Source organism: Trichoderma camerunense (genome assembly GCF_050948025.1).
Source record: "Trichoderma camerunense strain CBS 138272 chromosome Unknown V8C40scaffold_16, whole genome shotgun sequence".
In the NCBI taxonomy this organism is placed as follows: domain Eukaryota; kingdom Fungi; phylum Ascomycota; class Sordariomycetes; order Hypocreales; family Hypocreaceae; genus Trichoderma; species Trichoderma camerunense.
Genome location: NW_028145354.1, coordinates 365,482 through 388,943, shown reverse-complemented (window position 1 = coordinate 388,943; position 23,462 = coordinate 365,482). Strand labels below are relative to the sequence as shown.

The 23,462-nt window shown below is 52.1% G+C and overlaps 7 protein-coding genes across 7 annotated transcripts; 5 read left to right on the top strand and 2 right to left on the bottom strand.

Annotated features, from left to right (window-relative positions):
- The first annotated feature begins 1,608 nt into the window (after positions 1-1,608).
- Positions 1,609-3,500, top strand: V8C40DRAFT_252460 (pepsin-like aspartic protease). Its single transcript, XM_083217395.1, has 2 exons — positions 1,609-3,204; positions 3,281-3,500. The coding sequence occupies exons 1-2, from the start codon at positions 1,818-1,820 to the stop codon at positions 3,406-3,408; spliced, it is 1,515 nt and encodes a 504-aa protein (XP_083070131.1). The 5' UTR covers positions 1,609-1,817; the 3' UTR covers positions 3,409-3,500.
- A 298-nt stretch (positions 3,501-3,798) lies between these two features.
- Positions 3,799-4,941, top strand: V8C40DRAFT_69169 (uncharacterized protein). The gene has a single exon (XM_083223313.1). It carries the CDS (start codon positions 4,188-4,190, stop codon positions 4,689-4,691), a length of 504 nt encoding a protein of 167 aa, XP_083070130.1. The 5' UTR covers positions 3,799-4,187; the 3' UTR covers positions 4,692-4,941.
- Positions 4,942-5,942, top strand: V8C40DRAFT_69163 (uncharacterized protein). The gene has a single exon (XM_083223312.1). The coding sequence runs from the start codon at positions 5,192-5,194 to the stop codon at positions 5,525-5,527; it is 336 nt and encodes a 111-aa protein (XP_083070129.1). The 5' UTR covers positions 4,942-5,191; the 3' UTR covers positions 5,528-5,942.
- A 343-nt stretch (positions 5,943-6,285) lies between these two features.
- Positions 6,286-7,379, bottom strand: V8C40DRAFT_281450 (aromatic alcohol reductase). Its single transcript, XM_083221610.1, has one exon. It carries the CDS (start codon positions 7,317-7,319, stop codon positions 6,408-6,410), a length of 912 nt encoding a protein of 303 aa, XP_083070128.1. The 5' UTR covers positions 7,320-7,379; the 3' UTR covers positions 6,286-6,407.
- Positions 7,380-8,065: 686 nt separating this feature from the next.
- V8C40DRAFT_252457 (uncharacterized protein) lies at positions 8,066-11,451 on the top strand. The gene is made up of 5 exons (XM_083217394.1): positions 8,066-8,819; positions 9,007-9,712; positions 9,772-9,861; positions 9,943-10,106; positions 10,191-11,451. The coding sequence occupies exons 1-5, from the start codon at positions 8,680-8,682 to the stop codon at positions 11,311-11,313; spliced, it is 2,223 nt and encodes a 740-aa protein (XP_083070127.1). The 5' UTR covers positions 8,066-8,679; the 3' UTR covers positions 11,314-11,451.
- A 587-nt stretch (positions 11,452-12,038) lies between these two features.
- On the bottom strand, positions 12,039-18,193 carry V8C40DRAFT_276632 (permease for cytosine/purines, uracil, thiamine, allantoin domain-containing protein; the record flags this gene model as incomplete). Its single annotated transcript, XM_083220870.1, has 11 exons — positions 12,039-12,283; positions 12,367-12,564; positions 12,630-12,772; positions 12,849-14,194; positions 16,006-16,314; positions 16,397-17,375; positions 17,518-17,593; positions 17,656-17,727; positions 17,791-17,877; positions 17,956-18,022; positions 18,137-18,193. 11 exons carry the CDS (start codon positions 18,191-18,193, stop codon positions 12,039-12,041), a joined length of 3,579 nt encoding a protein of 1,192 aa, XP_083070126.1.
- A 1,923-nt stretch (positions 18,194-20,116) lies between these two features.
- Positions 20,117-23,381, top strand: V8C40DRAFT_276631 (hydantoinase/oxoprolinase family protein; the record flags this gene model as incomplete). The annotated part of the gene is made up of 5 exons (XM_083220869.1): positions 20,117-22,239; positions 22,297-22,400; positions 22,461-22,537; positions 22,615-22,818; positions 22,896-23,381. 5 exons carry the CDS (start codon positions 20,117-20,119, stop codon positions 23,379-23,381), a joined length of 2,994 nt encoding a protein of 997 aa, XP_083070125.1.
- Positions 23,382-23,462: the final 81 nt, after the last annotated feature.

Below are 23,462 nucleotides of genomic sequence, written 5' to 3'. Positions count from 1 at the left end.
CGTCTAGCTTATATATCATTTGTTAACAGGCATGATACGGACATTCAGTATGCATGAGATAGTAAATGCCCATATGGAATATGATGGTAAAAATGAATCAGCTGGACAAGTCAAGTAATTCGTGTATGATGATGATGCCTCTGCACGCTTCACAAGTAACATCACTTACACCACGGGTTTCATCATCACTTCCTCCACCGGCATCATCAATTCATCCGCCCATAAAATCCAAATTATGACACATAGTATCAGAAGAAACGCAAAAAGTGCCATGGCAATTCAATCCATATGTTAGCCCGCTGTCGCATAATGAAGCTTACTCGCATCATCCGATCCCCGAAGCGGCAGCCCAACTCGCAAAGCATGAAAGATCACCGGCCTCACAGGCCCTTCTAAGAAGGTTGTATCCGTCTTAAAACAACCATAAAAAAGAAGCCTGCCGCTTTTTAATCACAATCATTAGAAAGCCACCAAACACATGAAAGAGCGTCGAAATTGCGTCTTGATTGGATTCCATTGTTATTCACTTGCCCAAGTGGGCGCTACGCTGCCCGTTTCAGAAAATGGGGGGCCATCAGCCAAGCGCCGGGATTGTCGCTGTTTCAGCGCCTCCGTATGTGAAACAATCTGCCTAAGCGGGTTGGTTGGCTGTGGAATCTCGGGGCTTTTCTTGGTCTTTTGAAACGGCCTGTTTGAAGGGGAAAAAAAGAAACTGAATAGTGATCGTGCCTCGTAAAATAATTCGACCTCTTGGCTGCAATTCGTCCGGCGTTGCCTGGTGAGGAGAGCGGCAGGCTGTGATGCCGAAAATTCGTAAAAAGAGGGCGAGGCTTTCAATGCGTGAAATGAGGAGCTCAATGCGAATCATCAGCGTGGGATTAGCCAAAATCGTATAATTCAAGGAGTAAGTGCTGCTCACTTTCTTTACATGGGATTGGCCCGAAATTGAGCATGAACCGCCGGAAATTTGCACCTTGTCCATCAAGCCACGACACGAGATCTTCGTCTTAGTTAGTGCAGACGCAACCTTAATACGCACTTTTGATGAACAACAGCAACGGGTCGTACGAGGCCATCATCGTGCGTGGTATAATCGAACACGTCTTCGGTTTGATCCCCCCAGATTCAAAACAACCGCAAGCCAAGCCCTTCCCGGATCTACGGCACAACAACCATCGATTGATCCAAGCAAGATGCCAAACTAGTACGGAGACAGGCCGACCAGGGGTTTCTCCAATTCCAGCCAGTTGCCATCGCGGCCCCACCCATTGTGAGGCGTCCTGTGTCTGAAGCTTGGCTCCCCAGCCTGGTCCCCACAAACCGCGAATAAAGAGGGCAATATACGGGATTATAGCCTCATCAATGCGGCGGGAAATGAACCAGAGACGAGGGCCCCCGATTCTACCGGGACCGGCCAGTATGGGGGAATTCGCCGTGTTATTGGTTAGGCAGGGGACTGTGATGCTGGCAGATGCTGAGACTATCCACGTCTCCTGTCTGTCTTCCCCCTGGTCCCTGGATCCGATCTCCCATCGCCAAGCAAGAATGTATATATATATCCGGCCTCTCTTTTTCGTTTCTGTTTCTTTTCTCTTTTCTTGGCCAACACCTCTGTGAGGGACCAAAAAAGCAAAGTTACTTTTTCTTCTTTTCTTTTCTTCTTTTTTTGAAGTTCTCTTCGTTCAACCACCTGGTGTGGCTTTAATTCCTCTCTTTTTCTTTCTTTGTACATACAACAAAAAGACAAATCAACTCTCTTTTCCATTTCTCTTTCTCAGCATATTTTCATCTTTTACAACCAGTCACAAATTTTCAATATGCACTCACGGCTTCTCCTAGCCGCCCTGTTCCTGGGCTTCATTGCCCTGGTCTCGGCGTCCGCCATCCCCGTCCAGAAGCGTTCCTTCAAGGTTGAGCGGAGGGCAAACCCCAACTTCACTGGAAACGATGGTCTCAAGGCTCTCGGCAAGGCTTACCGCAAGTTCGGCTGGGACATGCCCCAGAACTTGAAGGATGCCCTCGAAGTCCGCAAGGCTGCTGATACCGCTCGCCGAGCTGCTGCTATTGCTGCCAGGGAGGCTGCTGCCCAGAAGAAGAGCCGTCGATCACTGTTGGATATTCTGGGCGAGCTCGGTGTTTTTGGAAACAACGGTAACGCTGATGCTAATGGCGACGATGCCAATGCCAATGCCAACGGCAACGCTGGCGCTGGTACTGGCAAACATCACCATCACGGTCAAGGCAATGGTCAGGGTCAGGGTCAGGGTCAAGCTGGCAACGGTCAAGGCCAAGCCGGTGGAAACCAGACTCAGGCAGCTCCCCCAGCTCAGCAGCCCGCCTCTGGCCAGACCGGAAGCGTCACCAACACCCCTGAAGGCAATGATGTCGAGTTCCTGTCTCCTGTCAACATTGGTGGCCAGACTCTCAACCTCGACTTCGACACCGGCTCTTCTGATCTCTGGGTGTTCAACACTCAGATGGACCCTCAACTCACTGCCGGCCACACTCTCTTCGATCCTACCAAGAGCAAGACTTTCCAGGAGATCCAGGGCGCCCAGTTCCTCGTCCAGTACGGTGATGGCTCCGGCGCCGAGGGCACTGTCGGCACTGATGTCGTCAACGTTGGCGGCGCCGTCTTCAACGCCCAGGCTGTCGAGATCGCCACCGACGTTACCCAGCAGTTTGTCGACGACCAGCAGAACGACGGCCTCATGGGCCTTGCCTTTTCCACCCTCAACACCGTCCAGCCCCAGCAGCAAAAGACTTTCCTCGATAACGTCGCTCCGTCTCTCGCCGAGCCCGTCTTCACTGCCGATCTCAAGAAGGGCGCTCCCGGAACCTACACTTTCGGTGCCATTGATTCCACTGCTTTCCAGGGCGACTTGACCTTTGTCGACGTCGACAACTCTCAGGGCTTCTGGCAGTTTAGCAGCGAGTCCTTTGCCGTCGACGGTGGTGCTACTCAGCAGGCCACCGCTGGTGGTCAGGCCATTGCTGATACCGGCACCACTCTCCTCCTTGCCGACCCCATCATTGTCAACGGCTACTACTCCCAGGTCCAGGGTGCTGTGAACGACTCGCAGGCCGGTGGTTTCACCATCCCTTGCGATGCTCAGCTGCCTGATCTGGACCTTGACGTTGGTGGCAAGTATGTTGCCCGTATCAGCGGTTCCGACCTCAACTTTTCGCCCGTTTCAGGAAACAGTAAGTTGCTAATGCCTCTCCGTCTTTACCTCCCATTTTTCATGAGATTTCAATGACTGACATATCTTGTGTACAGCTTGCTTTGGTGGTCTTCAGGCTACTACCCAGGGCGGCCTGGGTGTCTATGGCGACATCTTCTTCAAATCGCAGTTTGTGGCCTTTAACATTGGCAACAACACTTTGGGACTGGCCCCCCATGCTTAGGCGAAATGGCCGAGATAGGCGAGATAATAGAAAAAGAGAGAGGGAGGGTACTTGAATAAGCATAGAAAAGGAAATATGAAAAAGAACTTTGCACCAAAAAAAATAGTCCGTGTCCTTGCATTTTCTCCGTGCTGATGCTCCGTGATTGGCGGCAAATGGAGCGTAAGAAGCTCCGTCGTCCTGCAACTATTGACACCTTACCTTCAAGTTACTGGCCTGATCCATGACTCTCTCTAGTATCTCCGTCGCCTTTTTTTTTTTTTTGCGGATGTCTCGGGTTTCGATCTGTTAAAGAGCCACGGTTTCTAGGAATTTTATAATTTCGATTTTTACCCTAAGCAGCATTTACCATTTAATCTCGAATGATGCGTTGTTTTTCATATCGTCGTGCTCCTCATCGCTGGGCCTATATTTCTCCAGATTCGGACTTTTCTCGTCTTTGTCCGTGTACAAGTCCTAAAGCCGACGGGTAATTTCAGAACCAATTGTCCCCTTACTATTTCGTGTTACGTTCCGGCGCTATTTCGCCTTACTCACCCCCCCTGAAAAAGCAAGACACACATATAAGCAACTCGATAGTCTTTGCTGAGAGGGCGCATAAGACGAGATACCAAATGGATAGGTTGATGTGCTAAGCAAACGGCAGGGTTTGACGAAGATTACACATATGTTTCCCCACATGCCAATCTCTTCGGTTTATAAGACAAACCATGTGCGCTATCTCTGTTCAATGTTAGCCTCATCGAGCTGCTTCACTTCGAGTGATTAGTTATTTCGCCATGCAAGAACAGGAACAGTCCAGACGCCCCGACACTACGCGCGACCAGAGACGCGATGCCCAGCTAATGCGTCGCCTGGGTTACACTCAGTCCGCAATCAGTGCCGAGCTGGGCCTGTCACTGGGCCAGGTCCAATATGCCCTCTCGCATACAGAGACGCCAATCACACGGCCCGGCAGGCCTAGCAAGCTGACGGAAGCGCAGATCCAGGAGCTCAAGGCCTTTATGGCGTCCAAGGACAATGAGCAGATGCCCTACGGCAAGATTGCGCAGGCTCTGGGCTGGGACGTGGGCGAGTACTGCATCCGCCACACCTTGCGGAAACTGGGCTATAAGAAACGCACTGCCGGCGGCCGTAGGAAAGTGGGAGTTGTCAAGACGCAGCACAAGGCATCCGACATGTCTGCAGAATCTGCAGATGATGCATCAGCTGCGTCGGAAAAGAACCCTGTCCGCGTCGACGGGGCTGACCTCGGCTCGATCCGAACAGGGACGGACTCGTGATCTGAGATGCTGACGTGGGCAAGCACTTTTTATCTCGAGATCCCCAAGGTTCGAGTCGAGTCGCTTTCCAACATGGATCTGGCTCAACCCAACAGTGGCGTCTTGAGACATGCGCTATCACGGACTACTCGTGAGGCTGAACGTGTCACAGACGCCTTTTCCCTCGGCCCGTTTCCTCTTGACCCCGCGTTTTTGCTCAGCCCTGATGTTAGCTGGGTGAGGCGAATCATGTTGGATCGAACCAGATCGGGCTCGTTTGGGAAGCAAAATCCGGGAGGTTCATTTGGGGGCCTGGGCTAGTCGATCGTGACGTGGCCTAGCGCGTGAGGCTGAATCAATCTGTCTATATGTTTAGACTCGATTCCATCTGCCTCATCGCGTGAGTGCTATATACGTGTATACGGGATAATACCCATCTGAAGTAACTACATATATGTACTTACACACGAGTAAACTCTACCACTTGAAAATATCACAGTTATCCCAAAACAACAACACGAATGGGTAACTCCAACTCGGCCCCCGACGTCGACGGCGGCAAAAAGAGCCTTTATCGGCGCTACGAAGACAAGAAGCGCGGCGCCGGCCCGACCGACGAAGACATTCTCAAGTACACGGGCAAGACGCGCGATGAGCTCAACGCCTGGGCCGAGAATCAGCCCGGCGTTGGAAAGAATCAGGCTGCTGGCAAACTCACCGTGGGAGCGTCATCTGGATTTGCTGGAGCTGCAGCGGCAGGGGGACTTGGCGGTTGGGGAGCAGAGGGCACTAGAAAGATGAAGTTTCCGGTCAAGCAGGAGCCGGTCAAGACTGTTGATGATTCGGACGAGGAGTAGCGTGGATGAGAAAGATGAGTTGGGGTTGTTGTGTTTTTGTTTTCGTCGTTTTGCGCCGTCATTGTCACATATACGAAGCGACATGTTGATATCCTGGGAAAGTCGAGTTTAGGGAGAGGAAGCAGCAGGCGAAGCATTCATGTATCTATTCAAGTTATAGCACAATCTGTCTGATATATCCGATAGAGAACTTCTCTCATTGCCGTCTGGTCCATCATATCGTATCCTATTAACAGCTTGGGCTTATACGACTGTTGTTGCGGTTTAGAGGGCTACAGTCAGATCAAAACAGCCAAAATACTTCTTAGAGGTGTATTGAAGGCTTGAGCGTTCGTATGCTAGGACAATTAGCTCATTCAGAGATCAATTACGTATAGCTTTGAGAATGTGTCAACTCACTGCGCATACAAAAATGTCGATGTACTCGTTCAACGCACTCCGGAATTTTTCAATCGGGGTTGAAACATCTACTTGAGCAATGCAATGGGCTATTGAAACCGTTTCGCGCCCGCATTTGTAATGACAACCAAGCCGTGTTTCTAACTCTCACAACTTTATGTTAGTGTCGTCTGCACTCGCGTGTTGTCATGGCCAACCATCCTTGCATCAAATTCTTCGCCAATATGAACTAGACTGCCTACTACACCTGCATGGCTGGGCCTAGCAGGGAAAACATTCCTTTGGCGCTATATAGACGAAACCATCCTAACGTTGCTCACGGAGTAATTTATTTGTCATTAGGTGGTTAAGCTTACGGTGTGGCTAATACGACATGCATAACCCATACAGGCGTGCACCGATTATAGAACACATTTCTTTGTATCTGCAGCAGGAAAATGTAGAGAATTTTTATGTATTCAATTTATTTGTAATTTATAATCTAGTTGTGAAGCTTGCTCTTGACAATCTCCTTAATCTCCGCCTCAGTCAACTGCTTCACCCCCAACAGCTCGTTATCCAAAGTCGTAAATTGCGGACCATACCGAGGATCGTTGATAGCGCGAAAGAGATAAGGAACAAACGTCTCTGGTCCAAGTATTCCCTTGGCCAATCTCTCATCCGCAGCGTTAGTAACATCATCAATCTTCACCACCTCGGGCTGCCAGTCGCGCTCAGGCGCAACCTCCTTTGCCACCTTGAGAAGCTGGTTCTGTGAAAGCGCCGCGCTCTGGAACCGGACCGCACGGTTCTTGGTCTCTTCGGGCTTGTTCAAAATCGCAACGACTGCCTGGGCGACGGCGTCCAGCGTCGAAGTGCTGAAAACGGTGTCACCGCCATCGTAGAGGATGGGCTTGGAGTCTGCGCTCTTGAAGATGAAGTTGTGCTCTAGACCCCAGTCGAAAAAGGGACCGCTGTAGGCGAATGTGTATGTGAGAGGAGTTGTCTTGGCCTTTTCCTCGAGATATCTTGCTACGCCGATCTTGGGCTGGAAGACGGGCAGCTTGGCGGCCAGCTCGTTGGCAAGGTCGCAGCCGAACTCGGACGGGATAAATCGCTTGACACCAGCAGCGACGGAGGCATCGACGAGCTTCTTCTGCTGCTCGCCAAGGCCTTCTGTGCCAACAGTAGACACGAGAGCGTCCTGGCCGGTGAGAGCCGCGGTTAGAGATTCGACAGACTCAAAGTCGACGTCGACGACCTTGACGTTGTCGGGGAATGTTGAGGTGGATTTGTTGCGGCGGAGGACGGTGATGTTGAAGTTGCCAGCGGCAAGAAGGGCCTTGAGGACGACTGAGCCAACAGCGCCAGCGGCACCGGTGAGGGCAATGTTCTTGAGAGGAGTAACAGCCATTTTTTCCGTTGTTATTCACTAGATGTGTACTGTGTATAAGACGAGATAGTTGTATGCGATAGTTGCGTGGTTGAGTGCAGATTAGAATTGAGGCGATGTTATGTTGTTTATATACATGTTTTCTTGCTTCTAGAGTTTCTATTTCAAAGCCTAGGAAAGGCATCTACACTATATACATTATCGAAATACTCATCATGTTGAATCCCACACAATGATTTCCAAGCACCCGCCGAGAGTCGATGGTGTATATCTCCCCTCTCGATTATGCAATCCTCAACACTATTGCACACACCCCTCGACTATCTTGCATCAATAACACCATCCTATCCCCGACTCACTATCCCCGGCTTACTAACACCAACACCAAAACCATCCTGATTACTCTTCTACTGTCCTAGAACAGAACTGCGCACTTTTGAGGGGCCATACTGTTTGCAGAGCTCCTCCTCCATCCTCCCACCCATCCCACAAACCCATCATGGTGTTGTGGACCGTTTCGGAATCCCGCTCCGAGCGTTAGCAGCGCGACTAGAGCTGAAAGAAGCACAAACCTCGAGATGACATATCCTAGCCTCCCGACTAGACTCGTTGCGGAGTGGGAGATGCCGAGGCTGCACACTCACCGAGCGCCAAGTGGGATGCCGACTTCGAGACGTGAAACTCGCATCTTGTAAGCCATCAATAATACGGAGATTTATCATCCCCTCTGCCCCGAGGAACTCTTGCTCTCATCCCACTGTTCCCAATTTTTTTTTCGTTTTCCCTTTTTTCAGAAAAATCCTCTCGGACTGGGTAATTCGGTGTATTCAGCATATCGCCTTTGGTCATTGGTTTAGTTGTTCTCTTTTGCCGTATTTCCCTTGGGCCTAATCTTAGCTTTCGCCTCTCCCGTTTCCATATCCCACCGAGGCTCCGATCCCGCCTCCAACGCACATTGCATTCTCACCAGCCCACAACGGTTGTGTACAACACCAACGCGCTGCTTTGGGCTGCATTGCTTGGTAATTCGTTCAAGTCGCCGCGAGAATACTCGCCGAGTATCCTCGCAACCCTCTTGTATTCCCGCGTAATTCCGCTTTCCGGGCCTGCGGGCGTGCCATCTTTGACAATTGGATCTCGGCTTCAGTGGGGGAAAAGGCTGCAAAGTGGGCTGAACAGCATATCGGAATCTCCCAAAGCAGAGATCATCGTACCAGGCCTTTGCCTAATACGGAGTGTCTTTCCGCTGGATCTATCAGTCAACTGCAAGTTCTGGCCAACCGGATCCCTGGCAATTGCTTCCATCCTTAGGTAACAAGGACGACAAAGAAAGAGTCCACCTCGGATGGGAAGTGGGAGACGACATCTTTAGCCTCGAGAGATGGGGCCACCCACGGGAGAGCGACATCTGTGCCACTGCGGGAGAGGCTTTCTTAGAAAAGAGCATCTCCGTCGGCATCAGGCTACCCATGGCAGTCCTTCCTTCACGTGCCATGTGTGCTCTCGATCGTTCAGCCGCAGGTGAGTACAATAGGAGTCCTCTTACACCCCCCCTCTGTCTTCTGCCCCATGATCAATGTTTTGTCTGGGTGCTGCTGTAGATAAGAAAAAAGAGAAGAAACAAAGAAGAAGAAAAAGAAAAGAAAACTTCCCCAATGAGAAAATCAACAAGACGCATACTAAAGGTTAAAACCATCCGGCGTCACAGTGATCTCCTTCGCCGCCATCTGACGCTACACGATGGCTCCGCCCCCTCAGATTCCAAACGAGTCCGCGCATGTGATGCATGCCATGCCAGCAAGATCCGATGCGATGGAGGCGTTCGGTGCTCTCTGTGCACCAAGCGAGGCATAGATTGTGCCTTCACCAGAGGGCCTGCCCCCAATGGTAATGTTGCGGCCAATCCGCCTCAAGGTAGCGCCTCGTCCTTGCACTCGGGTCATGGATCACGCTCCCCAGATCCTCCCAGATCGGCCCCCACAGACGCCTCAGCCTCTACCGGTGGCTCTCAGCCTGATACAAATCATGCTGTACCCATGTCTTATACCATGAACGGCACGGCACCGGTGAGCCAGGGGACCCAGCAACAAGACGCGTCTTCCACTGCCATCGAAGGACTACAGCTAGTACTCGAAGCTGTTTCCAGGCCAAGGTCGTCAGGATCGTCAAGGCTTCAGCGGCCACCAACCCCGGAAGTGAAAAAGTGGTCCGCGTCGTGTATCAAGTCGTACATGGGTCGATTCCATGACCGGTGGCCGGTACTGCATGCTCCCACTTTTGAGCACGAGGTAGATTCCGTTACGCTACGAAGCACTGCCATTATAATAGGTTTCTGGCTGCAGAATGATACCGAAGACAATAGTCTTGTATTCGACATTCATAGCATCCTGGTCAAACGCCTGCTCGACGAGTTGGTAAGTAGTTGCTGGTAATGTTATTGTGTAGTCGGGATACTTACACGTACTCTCAACAGACAGAATCCACCGCAGATCCAAGCGCCGTCTGGCCTCTCCGGTCACTCCAATCATCCTTGTTGAACATCATTTTCGCATTCGAAAGCGGCGTACGTCTTTGCCAGATAGCTAAACCCCCGGGTACCCTCTGCGAGACGCACAAACACGACAATGCTAACCCATCTTCGTAGCGCGAGAAAAACATGAAAAGAGCCCGTCTTCTCTTGAGCCTCCTCATCACTGTATGTCGACAACTCAGAATCTTCACCGCCGATGCCATCGATCACCAAATAAGGATCCACTTCAGCGGCGATTTCCCCCCCTGGGTATTTGCGATGAAGGAGAAATGGAAAAGGTGAGTAAAGCTAGTGGTCAAGTCGTGCGTGCAGGAGTGGCAAAAAAAGCTCGTCGTACTAACTTTTGCGTGTGTCTCTCATAGACTCGTCGCAAACATGTTCAAACTCGACACGTATATATCTCTGCTCACCCAGCAACCTCCGTCTTTGCAGCGCGAAGAATTGAGTCTCAGCCTAACATCCACGTTTGGCCAATGGAACGCCTACGGCCTCGACGTCTTCTTCAGGAGGTGGCCCTCGGAGCCCATGGAACGCGCCCAGTATAGAATATGCGACCTCGCGCTGGGATCGCAGCAGCCCATCTCGCCCGTCATCCTCGTCGAGGATCTGCAGATTCGCATGATGGGCGTAACCAACTATGTCTGGATCCTCAACAAGATGCGAGGAAGCCCAAACCCAAACCTATGCGTGTCCAGCGAACAGAGGGAACTGATATCAGCCCGTCTCAAGCGCTGCAAGCTGCAGCTCGACGGCATGACTTCCATATGGAAAGAGCCGGAACAGCATAAAATGCACATTGACTTCCTTCTGAGGGCCTACTCGGCCCGGGAGGAACCCTTCCACGAGGACTGGCAGAAACCCGTCCGGGACCGCTTCTTCTCCTTCGTCTTCAGCGCCACCATGCTGTACCATCTCCTCAACATGCACATCTACGCCGACGTCCACAGCTACATGCAAAGCCTCCCCGTCGTTTCCTCCCCAGGCGTCACCCCAGCCAACCTCTCCACCACACCCGCCATCAACAACGCCGAGATCCATGACTGGGCCACATCCCAGGACGCCCGGATCGCCGTCTCGCACGCAATCTTTGCGTATCGCGTCTATGGCTCCACCACGTCTCCCTCTGATCTAAAAGCAGAGGTAGTCGATCCCATCGCACACATGACCATCGCGGCTGGGGCTGCCATCCTGTGGACGTGGATCCAGAACAACACGTCTGCATGTACTTGCATGAATCTGCCCGTCGGTGGCGAGCTAGACTTTGGATTTGTGCCGTTGGGTGCTGGGAAGAGCCCCGAAGTGGACTATTGGATACAGAACGGAGGCACCATCTGGCTGCACGGAGTTCACCTGTGCAAGTGTAATGTGGATGTTTGGCTTTCGCCCTTTGCGGCGATTCTATCCCACGGGGCGAAGAAGTGGGAGATAGGGAATGTGTTTGCACAGAAGCTGTGGTCACAACTTGGACTTCAACGGTCTGTTTAAGTTAATTAGTAGGAGTCCTGTGAGGGCTATGACGAAGGAGATGATATACCTTGATCAGCAAATGTATATAATGGGTAAGGAAAGGGAAGAGCTGGAATCTATATGCTCTTGTAAATACTGTACATATCAACAAAGATGAAATCACTTACACAACAAGCAATCTCGACGCAATCTCGACGTGCTATTTTCGTGCTGCCAACAGATAACATCCTCCTCATTCGAGATTGATTACTGATGCACGGGCTTATCTGGCCAACAACACTTGTACGATCCGGGCACAGATAGATGAATAAGCTGCATGATCAGAATGCGTCAATACGAAGCGTACCTGTATATTGACAGTACATGAGAACATAAAAGTACTGTGTCCTCTAGTTGCATTGGTATGCATGCCAAGGTACAGCAGTGCATAGTGGCGAAGCTCGGAAATGATTCCTAGTAGAGAGATGGCCGGAGATGCACGGCATGTCTAACCCTAGAGTCTAAATCATGTACTGTGCGTACTCGTACGTCGAGCTGACAACTGAAACTGCGATCTTTTGTTTGCCGATATGAACAAGGAATATCCAACGCGCCATGTCAAATGCTCGCGCAATGCTAAACTAGACACATAACTACAAAAATATCCTTGAACCTGGTGAATATTTACTGGACATGTGGAAATATTTGCAATTTTCTTCTCCTCAAAAATGCCCAAGCTTCATCTAATCTGTAGCGTTAATAGGCTAAATGACGGGTGCCTCACTCCCGCGGAGAATTGTGGCCGCCTGGCGGAAGAAGGAATCCAGTCTGAGCCTGGCAGGTCGGATCAAAAGTCTCCCGGGCTTGTGGGAGGTTTCCCCGAGGCGCTTTAGAGATTGGTGGAACTCTTGCAGGAGCTGGTACGCAGCCGCAATGTGTGTCTGATCAGATGCCAGTAGGAAGAGGTAGATGAGAAAGTTGCCACACAAGATAAATTGAGACCGAGCATCTATTTTCTTCCGTTAGCGCAGGTCCGACCGTTTTTTCGCTCCCGAGGCTGTATTGCCTCGGAAATGGTTGACAAAAACTCACGACGACACCAAAAACCACGCAAATCTTCCTCAGTAATAGAGTTGAAAAAGTCCACAAAGCCTCGAAACTCGGTCAGAGCAGAGACGAACCACTTGCGAAGGTTTGATTCAGGATTGGCTTTGGCCACTCTGGTAGCAGGATACATTAGGCCTCGGTATAAGAGGGCCTGAGTGGCGTAGTATGTGAGATGCAGGGGGCCTTGGTCAATAGGTCAGCATCTGCTTCAACAAAGCGTCTTACACTCTCGCTGTAGTGAAACTTACAGTTGCTGATTGTGTCTGGGCCTCTTTCGGGACCGAGAGCGAGGCATTGCGGCAGTAGGCTATGCCAATCATTGAATTTATCTCTCATCATGACGAGTTGCATTGTTCTATCGGCGAGGGTTGATGGATTGGGTCGAACTTGACTGCATGAATCATCTCGCGTGAGCAACGGTCAACCAAGGCTTGATAGAAGCCCGTGCAGAAGAGATTTTGACTTACAAGGCACAATCCAACACGTCCCTCAGAACTATGGTCAGATTTATAAACTGCAAAAATCGAGCTCCAACTGAAGCTTGGAAGACGGCGTCCTCGGGCTCAACCAAGTATCGCAAATCCTCAGGGACAGTCTCATCGGCTCGAATATCGTCCATGTCAGGCGGGAGTGTGCTGAATGTGGTTGGGCTTATGTGTGGAGGATTCCCGTGGCAGATTGCAGACCAACAGTCGGCAGCGTATACCGCCCACCAGAGCTTCTTCCTGACTCTCTTCTCCCAATCCTCAATGCTCCATCGAGTAGGGTCTTGATGAAGGCCTATCGTTTGGGCACACGCAGTGGTTTGTGCCGTCATGGTCCACATGCTCGGCGTCTCAACACTGTCGACGTCGGGAGGCGTGATGTGATGGAGCAAAAGGCCTGCTTGTAGGCTGAAGAGAGTAGGATTCTCGTGCTCACGCCTGAGCGCCTCGTGAGCGTGATCTATGCATTGATGCTGCTGGAAAGGACAGGCCTCCTTTATGGTAGGGTCGCGGTCCCAGAAGACGCATGCCAGGCCGTATATTGCACCGCGCAATGACGCGGGAATCTTCATCCGATTGCTTTTATACTGTGCAAGGAAGCGGCCCTTGGTGACAACAGGGTATATGGAATGAACGTGCTTGAAGTATAAGCGTATTAACCGTTCACCATAAGGCCACACCAGCCTCTCAGTCCCATCCGATGCACTTTGCTTTGCCTCATTGGTAAAGTCAGGATTTTCATTCTCCAAGAGCAAAAAGTGGACGGGACGGTCGTCTGCCGAAGGACCTCCTGGATAAACCTGGATGATATTGGCATCAATCTCATCATTCTCACTTATAATGAGACACCTAAAGGCATCCAAGAGGTAGGTATCTTGCTCAGCCGAGGGCCCCATGGAGTGAGCGGTCCTATTGAAGTTGTCCTCGAGAGTGTGGAGAGGACCGTTTGATAGAATAGGGACTGGAGGAGAGACGCCATATGAGGGTTGGTCCAAGCCATCTGAATTCTGGCGAACCAGGCCTTGATGTACCACGGCGGCGGAACCAGAGGACTGCTGTTCCAGACTCAAATCTCCAGCGGCGCTCAAGCCTGCAGACGACTGGATCGTGTCTGCTGGACTGGAGTGCGAGACGCTACGGCGTGCTAGACTCGGCGAAGAGTCTATGGCTGGAGGTGTGACGAGCTCAGCATCAGAGGCTCCATTCTCAGTGGTACTGTCGGCGGCGCCATCTTGTTGAGATATCTCATCAGGAGTAGGCGAAGATTTGCACGTCAGTCCCCTGCTCTTGCAGAAGAGACCTGCGACGACGGTTTTAGCATTCGGAGACTCCGTGAGTAAGGGAGATTGGGTATATCTGCAGCGGGCTGGGACGAAACGAAGCTGTGGAGGGCCGGATGCAGCAGCATCATGCATGTAGCATCGGCCAACAGGCAAAAGGGGACGCTCCCACTTGGGAGGGCAGCACACGCCTCCACGAGCCACTCACGCAGCTCCATAGCTGCAGACGAGCAGAAGGCGGACACGTGCGCGTCATGGTGAAGAAATGTTGCAGCGTGGCATCGAGTGAGGTGTGAGGTGTGAGGCGTGTCCATCGTCGACAATCCACATCCCGCACACCATGACGCGCAGCCGACACGCACAACATACTTTGTCGACGCGCGGTGAGGCTCGGCGGCTCGGCTCGAGCTCTAGCAGAGGGAGGCACCGCACCCCAGATGGATGCAAGGGGCCAGGCAAGGCGACGACGGGCAGAGAGCTTAGGCCAGACTTACAAGGAGGCTCCGAAGGGATCACACACGCCGTCTTTCGCCTCCGGCAGGCGTCGCAGGGCCGGTTCTTGCGGCTCCGCGGCAGTCGAGCCCGGCCGAACTGGCTCTGGATGGTGAACTTGCGGGGACGGCCCTGGGCCGAGTCGGCGCCGCTGAGCATTGGATGGATTGTCCTGGGGATGTCCTGGGGATGATTCACGCTGGAAGCCAATCCAATCTGACGAGGCGCCTCTCGCGCTGGTCCGTGTCTAGGCGGGCTGGCTTGCTGCTGGCTTGCTGGCTGGTTGTTTGGTTTGCCGCGGCGTGGGTGGTGGAGTTTGTGCGATCCAGAGGAGAGACACGTTCGAGTTGCTCGGCGAACGCGGCGGCGAAGCTCCTTGCTGTCGATTCATGGCGGATGGCTCCAAGTTGGCCGACAGGCGGGGAACAAGATGGCAGTTTGGGAGATGGCGCAATGGGTGCTAGTGTCGAGTAACGTGACCACTTCGCCTATTGGCCTGAAGCTGGCCTCCCAGGCGCCCAAGAGCCGGCACTGTTAGCACTGCTAGGTGCTCGGGGACTACCGTTAGTGGCCGTTTAGTGAACGACAAGCCCTATAACGGGCTCGACTAGCACCTAAGCTCCGTGCTCTAATTTGCACCTGGGGATATCAAGGTTTCCAACGTTTCGAAATTGCAGGCTTACTCCGTTCTCCGTCGGATCGCTGCATAAGAATCCCTCACCCCAAAGAGCCGGACCCAAGCCAAAGATGGAATTGGCTTGCTGATGATTGTTCGGCGATCAGGATGGGTGTGTAAGACATCGACAGCAGGCCACCCTCGTCCCAACCGGTGTCGCTCCGTGTCTTGATGTCGGCCAATTTTCAAGACACGGCGAGACACGGCGAGACATGGGACTTGCATCGCTTTACGGAGCATCCATGATGTTGATCTCATTAAACCCGCAATCATGGTAGTATTACTGCAACTGCAGGTCAACTAGGGGTAGCACTAGCTTCGGACAACTCAAAGCTTGATGCTGCATGCACGATCAGCTGCCTTGGATAGGCAAGGTGCGAGATGTTGATAACATAGCAGTGATAACATAACCCCGTCTATTAAGTAGCATAAGCATCAAATTCTAAATCAGATAAATCGCGGCTCGCATATGTGACTTGTCGCTTTCAAAAACCCCTCCAATCAAACGCTTTTGCGAAATGACAGTGCAGATCCAACATATCCATCTCTAGCATCTCATCTCTTACAATATGCCGGACAACTTGGCCGATATCACACCGCCATAACAAGTTGCCCTAAGCAAATGAGCAAAGGAAATCAGCACGAGACGGGTAATTCAAAATGCCGCCGCAGGCTCAAACTTTGGGCTCACGTCTACATATTGATGCATAACACCGGAGCCATCGTCGTCCGATAGCACATGGCTCGCCTGGGCGAGATCCACCTCCCAGCGGTCTGTGTAGTACTGTTGGACTTCCCTCGCCGTCGGAGCCGTCCTGACAAAGTCATCGACTGCCTTGGCAGGGAAGATCCAGTGAAGGACCGAGTAGACGACGGCGCTGGACACGAAGCCATACAGGTAGTTGATGTAGTAGAGCTCCGTCATGCCAGCAGGCAGCGACACGGATAAATTAACGGCCGCGATAAAGCCAGGCAAGGTTGGGGCAACTCCCACCGCCCACTGGAACCAGCAAAGTCAGCACAATATTCCCCTCTCACAGCTACACCAAGAAATAAAATCTTCAAAACTTCATCCCACTTACTGCAATGGGGGCGCGGAAATTAACGCCGTACTTGTACCAATAGATGCTGCCGCTGTGGCCATGGAACAAGTCGTCCACCTTGACCTTTCGCTTATTCACAATCACATAATTGGCAAACATCATGCCCGTCATTGGCGCAAGGAAGACGCCGTAACTGGACAGCACCGACAGGAACGTCGTCGCCGTGTTGACCAGCTGCCAGGGGTTGACTACCGGGCTGAGAAGAACCGTGATGTAGGCACCCCTGCGAATGTTAATGTACCGGGGAAACACGGACGACAGATCGATTCCGCCAGCCAGGGCATTTCCGGGGACATTGCTGCCAATTTGGGAGATGCACAGGGCAACACCGGCGAAGAAGAGCGCGGCGCGCGTGCCAGGGCTGTTGTCCTTCTCCAATAGGCGAACAAAGATGGTTGGCGGGTTCCAGACGGCCTCGCCGTCGAATCGCTTCTGCGTGGCCGCGACAACCAGGATGCCGATGACGGAGGTGAAGATGCTGTAGAGACCGTATGGGAGAAGCTGGCCCCAGACGGCGTCCATGGGCTTCCTGGACAGACGCGCAAAGTCGTTTTGGTTCAAGATACCGGCAGCAATGGAGCCAATGGTCGACATGATGCCATACACCATTAGCCAGGCGACACTACCTGGCCCACCTGTGTTGGGAAGGGTGGTTCCCGAGTCCAGGGTGTCGCCAAAGCCCGCACTGCCCATGGTTGCCAGGGCCCAGATCAGGAGGACGATAAAGAAGATCATGGTCACAACGCAAGCGACATAGAAGAATTTCTGCAGGCGATGCGGCTTGATCCACACAAACGGAAGACTGATGACGAAGAAGATGATGTAAGACACAAACTGGGCCGTCGTCATGCCCGTCGAAGCAGGCATGTGGTTGGGGATGCGATCCTCGTATTTAGGATCCCACGAGAGCAGGATGAGCTCAAAGCACTGGCCGCCAACCCATGACTGGAATCCGTACCTGTTGAAACACTATTATTAGCAATGACTGTTGGGTGAAAGCATCATCGGGAATATTCATCCAACGAACCAAACTGCAGGGTCAACGATTAGCACAAATACATCGCCTGTTATATGGAAAGAGATGGACCATACCAAGGCACAAGAATATGCGATTCCAAATGGCAAACTGGGCTCCCCACATGCCCCAGACTGCACGACTGTAGACGGAGAAGCCAACTGTGAGAGGCGATGTTCAGTATGATTTGCTCTGAGAGGTACCAACAAAAATGCAAACTTACTATGATAATAGGCACCTGCAAGCGAGCTGATGACAATCGCGGTGGTGGCAAGAATGTTTCCAACAACAATAGCTGCGACAGCCTGTCAGCCAATCGATGCAACTGCATCTGTCATATCGGGAAAAATGATCGTACCAATAATGGCCTGCCACCAGTTCAGGCCCAACGGGATGAGCGCACTCCCTGTCAGGAAGGTTGCAATGTTACAATTGATCAACAACCCTGGGAACCAACAAAAGAGTCATAGCGTCTCGTCAGTAACAGCTCTCATTATTTCGCCTAATCGGGCGCGCGACTCACAGTAATTGTGAAATGTCCAGAAGCCCCATGTTCGCCTGGCGGACTCTACAGGTCGAATATCCTCATTCTGTGACAAAGGCGGAAGAAGTCTTTGATTAGCCAATTGCATCGCTCATCACACCTTTAAGCTCAAGTGTGTTGGATGGACATGATAATTGCAGCCTCGGCAAAAACGACTTACAATCCATTGTGAGACATAAGGGAGCTTTGCGCGCTCAATGAGCTGAGCCAACCCCATTGTCGCGTTCGGGTAGACGCGTGCCAGACAAATGCTACGGCGTACCCTCGACTCGATGGCGGATTAGACTCTCGGACAGGGGACCGATGTCGCAGCTCACAACTTCAGTACGCGACGCTGTAATAACAGCAATAATCCGCCGCCTTCTGTTGGACCTCGAGCAAAGTCTTCAACAGACAAGACAGGCAAGCGAAGCCCCTTATGTCGGTGATGAGAAGCAACACCTGGACCGTGACACGAGGTGGGGCGAGAAACCAGGGAAAAGGATCTCAAGCGAGGCCTCACTTTTGCAAGATCTGCCCGGCAGCGGAAGCGGCTCGACCGGGAAGAGCCGTGCAAGCTTCTCAAACCTCGAACTTGCCTGGCTAGTGATTGACTGGTGCCAGCCGCGAGAAACAAAACAGCCCTTGTGGAGGTTGAAATGGAGAAAAGGGGACTTGGAGCAGCCCAGCAAGTTTTTAGCTTTTCGACCTCGACTCAAGTCAGCCCATGCCGGGGTCAACGTTGTTGGTCCAGGGACGCCGCTGGTACGGTAAGCCAAACTCCCTTTGGGAAAACGACTCCAGCCAACGTACATGAACGGAGTAGCAATAGCGCCGCCTTGCTAGCTCACAGCAGAATGCAATCGCCCACCCTTAACCAAGTTGGATGCTAGTTCCTTGTGTTATCGAGAAGCAATTCAATTGCTTCCCGTCCTTAGTCAGCGCGGGCTCACTGCTACGGGCGTCGCAAACAATGGAAAACTGTCCTCGCTGTCTCCCAGATTCAAGATCAAGGCCGACCGACAATTGCCCCCCACAATTTGGCCTGATGAGCCCTGGTCGAGCCATTTATGCGCAACATTTGATTGACAGCCCATTGATCCGGGGATCGGTCCCCAAAAGACATTCGAGATGGTGAATATCTGGTGTTTCGAAGGGGTGTGAGATCAATAAATGCATGCAGTTGGGCGTGCATGTGGTTGCATTGCTTATTTCGGCTCAATTTTGACACCCCCCTCCTTTCGCTCAAGTTGCCTCGGATGAGTTTTACCTGGAAGGGCGGTGCTTCGTTTGGAAGGTCTCTTCTGGATTCGACTCTGTGTTCTATTTCTTCTGTGCAGCTGCCGCTTGGGCTTCTGCTCGTCTCAGACAGCATCTCTCCAGTCCGCTGGTTTGTTGTTTTTTCTGACAACACAGTGATCGGCGAACTCTTTAGCGGCGCTATCGGCCAACTTATTTGGCCGACGTGAGTTTTCCCCGATGCTACACTCTCGGCTTTCTGCTGTAGGTGGTGTGACGCGCTCATAGGGCGCACGGTGGCCATGATTAAATGGCCATGTGTCGTGAGACCGCAGTATGTCCATATACCCGTCCGGCGGTTGCAGGGCCAGCGGCAGCCGGAATGTTTTAGCCTTGCCCCGGCCTGGGGGCCAGATTCAGAGTTGGCCGTGTTTCGCATCGTGGCCTTGTTATGGATCATTCTGAGGTGCAATCAATCATATGCTCCTGTTGTTCTTCTCTCGTAACGGCCATCTTGTCCCCCACAAGCCGATCATCTCCACCACATAGGCGACAATTCTACTGGGTTTGTCCGCCGGCGACTCCATCACTAGACGTTGGGCGAAACTTCGCCGTTGCGCTTCTTGCTCCATTCTGAACTTGTCATCTCGAGAAAAAAAAAGGTCGTAACCGCACTAACTTGCAGCCGGCGCCCCCAAAATTGCTTCCAGCATGAGCCCCTCACGCCGTCTTGTTCATTTCTGGCCTTTAGCTTGCAAAGAACATTCAGATTTATTTTCCCATTCCCCTTGTTGAAAGCGTTCTTTTGAGTAACCAAATTGCTACGGAGAAAGAAGAAGAAAATTCAAATCTTTGTCCTCCTTCCCCCTTTCGCCCCTTGATTTCTTCACTCTCTTTGCAATTTGATTTTCCTTCGAGCGTCATGTCTCTATATCGCATCGGCGTCGATGTTGGCGGAACCAACACCGACGCCGCTATTCTGGATATCAAGGCCCTCGACCAACCTGGACGCGGTGTCCTGGCGTCGTACAAGGCCACGACGACTCCTGACATCACAAGCGGCATAGAAGCCGCCATCAGGGAGGTGCTAACACGTTCAAAGGCTGAGAAGAGCCGCATCCTCAGTGTTACAATCGGGACGACACATTTTATCAACTCTCTCATCGAGGCAGATGCGAGGAGGTTGGACCGAGTCGCCGTTTTCCGGTTGTGCGGCCCCTTCACAAAGCAGATCCCCCCCTTTTCGGATTTCCCACTTGGTCTACGTGGAATTCTCGATGGAGGCGTCCACTACTTGGATGGAGGGCTGGAGATGGATGGACGAGAGATTGCCCCTTTGAATCCAGAACAAATCCGTGAGGCCGTAAAATCAGTCGTTGCCGCTGGCATCGGTGCCATTGCTCTCGTTGGGATTTTCTCACCGCTTGATCATCATGGCATCCACGAGGAGCAGTGCAGGCGCATCATCCTCGATGCTGCCCCTGAGCTACGCGTAGTTTGCTCCCACGACATTGGACCTACTGGTCTCCTCGAAAGAGAAAATGCCACAATCCTCAATGCCGCCATTCTAAGGACGGGAGAGAAGGTTAAGCATGGTTTTAAGCGTGCCATGGCCAGCTTGCGGCTGACATGCCCCCTGTTCCTTTCCCAAAACGATGGCACCCTCATCGACGTCGAAACGGCCGCCAAGTATCCCATCAAGACGTTTGCTAGCGGCCCCACGAACAGCATGACTGGCGCTGCGTTTCTCGCCGGTCTCGATAACAAATCTACACCAGCTTCGAACGACACTCCCAACGCTGCAGTCGAGCCTCAGGTCCTCGTGGTGGATATTGGTGGCACTACAACCGACGTGTGTGCCCTCCTGCCCTCCGGCTTTCCACGGCAAGCCCCCGGGTTCGTTGAAATCGGAGCTGTCCGGACAGCCTTCTCCATGCCGGAGGTTGTGTCTATCGGGTTGGGAGGCGGGAGCAAGGTTGAGGTTGAAGAGGACGGCACAGTCCGTGTTGGTCCCGGCTCTGTTGGACACTTTCTCAAGAAGCAAGCCAAAGTCTTTGGCGGTTCTACACTTACGGCGACAGATGTCGTGGTTGGTCTCGGCAAGGCGGATCTTGGAGATGCATCTCTCATCAAGGATGTTCCGGAACAAACCATCAATCTTGCCCGTATGGAGATCAAGAGGAAGCTAGAAAGAGTAATTGACCAGATGAAGGTGTCATCCGCGCCGGTCCATGTACTGCTTGTCGGTGGTGGCGCTCTTCTAGTGACGGAAGAGCTCGCAGGAGTTGATAAGTGTATCCATCCAATTCATCACGGGGCTGCCAATGCCGTTGGAGCTGCCATCGCTAAAGTTTCCGGCGAGGTCGACACTGTGGAAATTCTCGGAGACAAGAAAGAAAAAGACGTCCTCGACGCTGCATGTGCGCGAGCTATCAGCCTGGCAATCGAGAAAGGGGCGTCTCCCGATGACGTGCGTATTGTTGAGGTAAACAAGATGCCCCTGCAGTACATGTCCCAAACCACCATCAGAATCCAGGTCCGCGCAGTGGGCAAGCTTGCTGTCCCTGACGAACCAACTCCGCCCCCTACTCCCCCACTTGGCGGAGATTCAGACTGCAAAGAGGAAGAGGTCGAAGGGGGGAAGGTCAGCGTACCGAATGCCCTAGAGCCCACTACCAAGCCATCCCTATACGTGGACTTGGAGACATACCGCCCGGACGTCCGAGACGGTGTCTGGTATGTCTCTGAAGTCGATTTGGAACTCATGTCTACGGGATGCGGTGTTCTCGGCACTGGTGGCGGCGGACCTACTCACTATGAATTTCTCAAAGGCTTGCATGCACTACGGAACGGTGGCCAGGGCAAGATGAGGATTATTTCCCCTGCGGCGTTGAAAGATACCGATTCTGTTTGCTTTGGTTCGTGGTACGGCAGCCCGAGTGTAATCAATGAGCGACTATCTGGTGGCAACGAGATCCCCAGCGGCATTGAGGCAGCAGCTAGGATCGTAGGAAAGTCCATTGATGCACTGCTCCCGGATGAGATGTAAGTTGAAGAAAATCATGTCTACAACTTTCAAATGTGTCACTGACGTTTGAATAGTGGTGGTGGTAACGGGCTATCGTCGTTTCCCACAAGCGCCCACTTCGACGTCCCCATCGTGGACGGTGATGCTATGGGCCGAGCATATCCTACAATGTATCATGGTGAGTAGACGAAAACTGTCCAGATACTGCTTTACGAATGACTAACGAAATCGATTGCAGTCACCTTTAGTGTATACGGCGTCTCGTTGGTCCCCTGTGTCCTCACAGATGCTCGTAACAATGTTAGCGTCGTTATGGTACGTTGTCTAGCACTCGTTTCGGAGATTTATACACGCACGAGAATTCGTTGTGGCTAATTTTCAACCACCTATAGAGCACTGATACACCTGAGAGGCTGGAGACAATACTGCGAACAACAGCCATCGAACTTGGATTGAGCTGCGCAGCCTGCTCTACTCCACTCTCTGGGTCGATTGTCAAGCAGTACGGTATTCCAAACACTATATCTCAGACGTGGTATTTGGGCCGTGCTATTCACCAGGCAAGAAGGCAGAAGACGAGTTACATTGACGCCATTGTGAGTTGAAATGCCCCCCGTTTCTCGCACTCCTTTTCCATTTTATCTTAAATTATTCTGACTTAAAAACCCAAAAGTTCGCTGAGAGTGCTGGAAAGTTGCTCTTTAGTGGCAAAATTGTCGATGTGCGTCGCCATCTCGGTGGAGGCTACACTATGGGAGCCGTCATCATTGCGCCTCTCGACGACGCGGAGCGCGATGCGATGGCCGTTAGTAAACAACAAACAGCATCAAACAGCCGGCACATGTATATTCCTTTTCAGAACGAGTATCTTTACGCTGCTCTTACTGATTCCGAGGGATCCGAAGCGACACAAGAAGTGGTGTGCACAGTTCCAGACCTCATTTCGATTTTGGGACAGGACGGCGAAGCAATCGGTTCGCAAGATCTGCGATATGGGCTGCACGTCAATGTCATTGCTCTGCCCGCGCATCCTCTTTGGAAGAGCGAAAAGGGCATCAAGGTGGGCGGACCAGAAGGATTTGGGTTCAAGATGCCGGTTGTCGAGGTGGACAGGGAGTTTACCCAGGCGAGGAGCGTTATTGACGAATTTTCAAGATAGAGATGGAGTTTAGTGTTACAGGCATATACACGATGGGCCTCTGGCGTTGACTGGTCATTATGATAGAGCTTATGTTCGAAT

What these genes read in the sequence shown, in the direction of transcription:
- V8C40DRAFT_252460 (XM_083217395.1), top strand. Translation starts at nt 1,818, where the DNA reads ATGCACTCACGGCTTCTCCTAGCCGCCCTGTTCCTGGGCTTCATTGCC. An exon ending in TTCGCCCGTTTCAGGAAACA is followed by an intron (nt 3,205 to 3,280) that starts GTAAGTTGCTAA and finishes TCTTGTGTACAG; the next exon opens with CTTGCTTTGGTGGTCTTCAG.
- V8C40DRAFT_281450 (XM_083221610.1), bottom strand. Translation starts at nt 7,319, where the DNA reads ATGGCTGTTACTCCTCTCAAGAACATTGCCCTCACCGGTGCCGCTGGC.
- V8C40DRAFT_252457 (XM_083217394.1), top strand. Translation starts at nt 8,680, where the DNA reads ATGGGGCCACCCACGGGAGAGCGACATCTGTGCCACTGCGGGAGAGGC. An exon ending in TCTCGATCGTTCAGCCGCAG is followed by an intron (nt 8,820 to 9,006) that starts GTGAGTACAATA and finishes CCGGCGTCACAG; the next exon opens with TGATCTCCTTCGCCGCCATC. An exon ending in TTTTCGCATTCGAAAGCGGC is followed by an intron (nt 9,862 to 9,942) that starts GTACGTCTTTGC and finishes CCATCTTCGTAG; the next exon opens with CGCGAGAAAAACATGAAAAG.
- V8C40DRAFT_69163 (XM_083223312.1), top strand. Translation starts at nt 5,192, where the DNA reads ATGGGTAACTCCAACTCGGCCCCCGACGTCGACGGCGGCAAAAAGAGC.
- V8C40DRAFT_69169 (XM_083223313.1), top strand. Translation starts at nt 4,188, where the DNA reads ATGCAAGAACAGGAACAGTCCAGACGCCCCGACACTACGCGCGACCAG.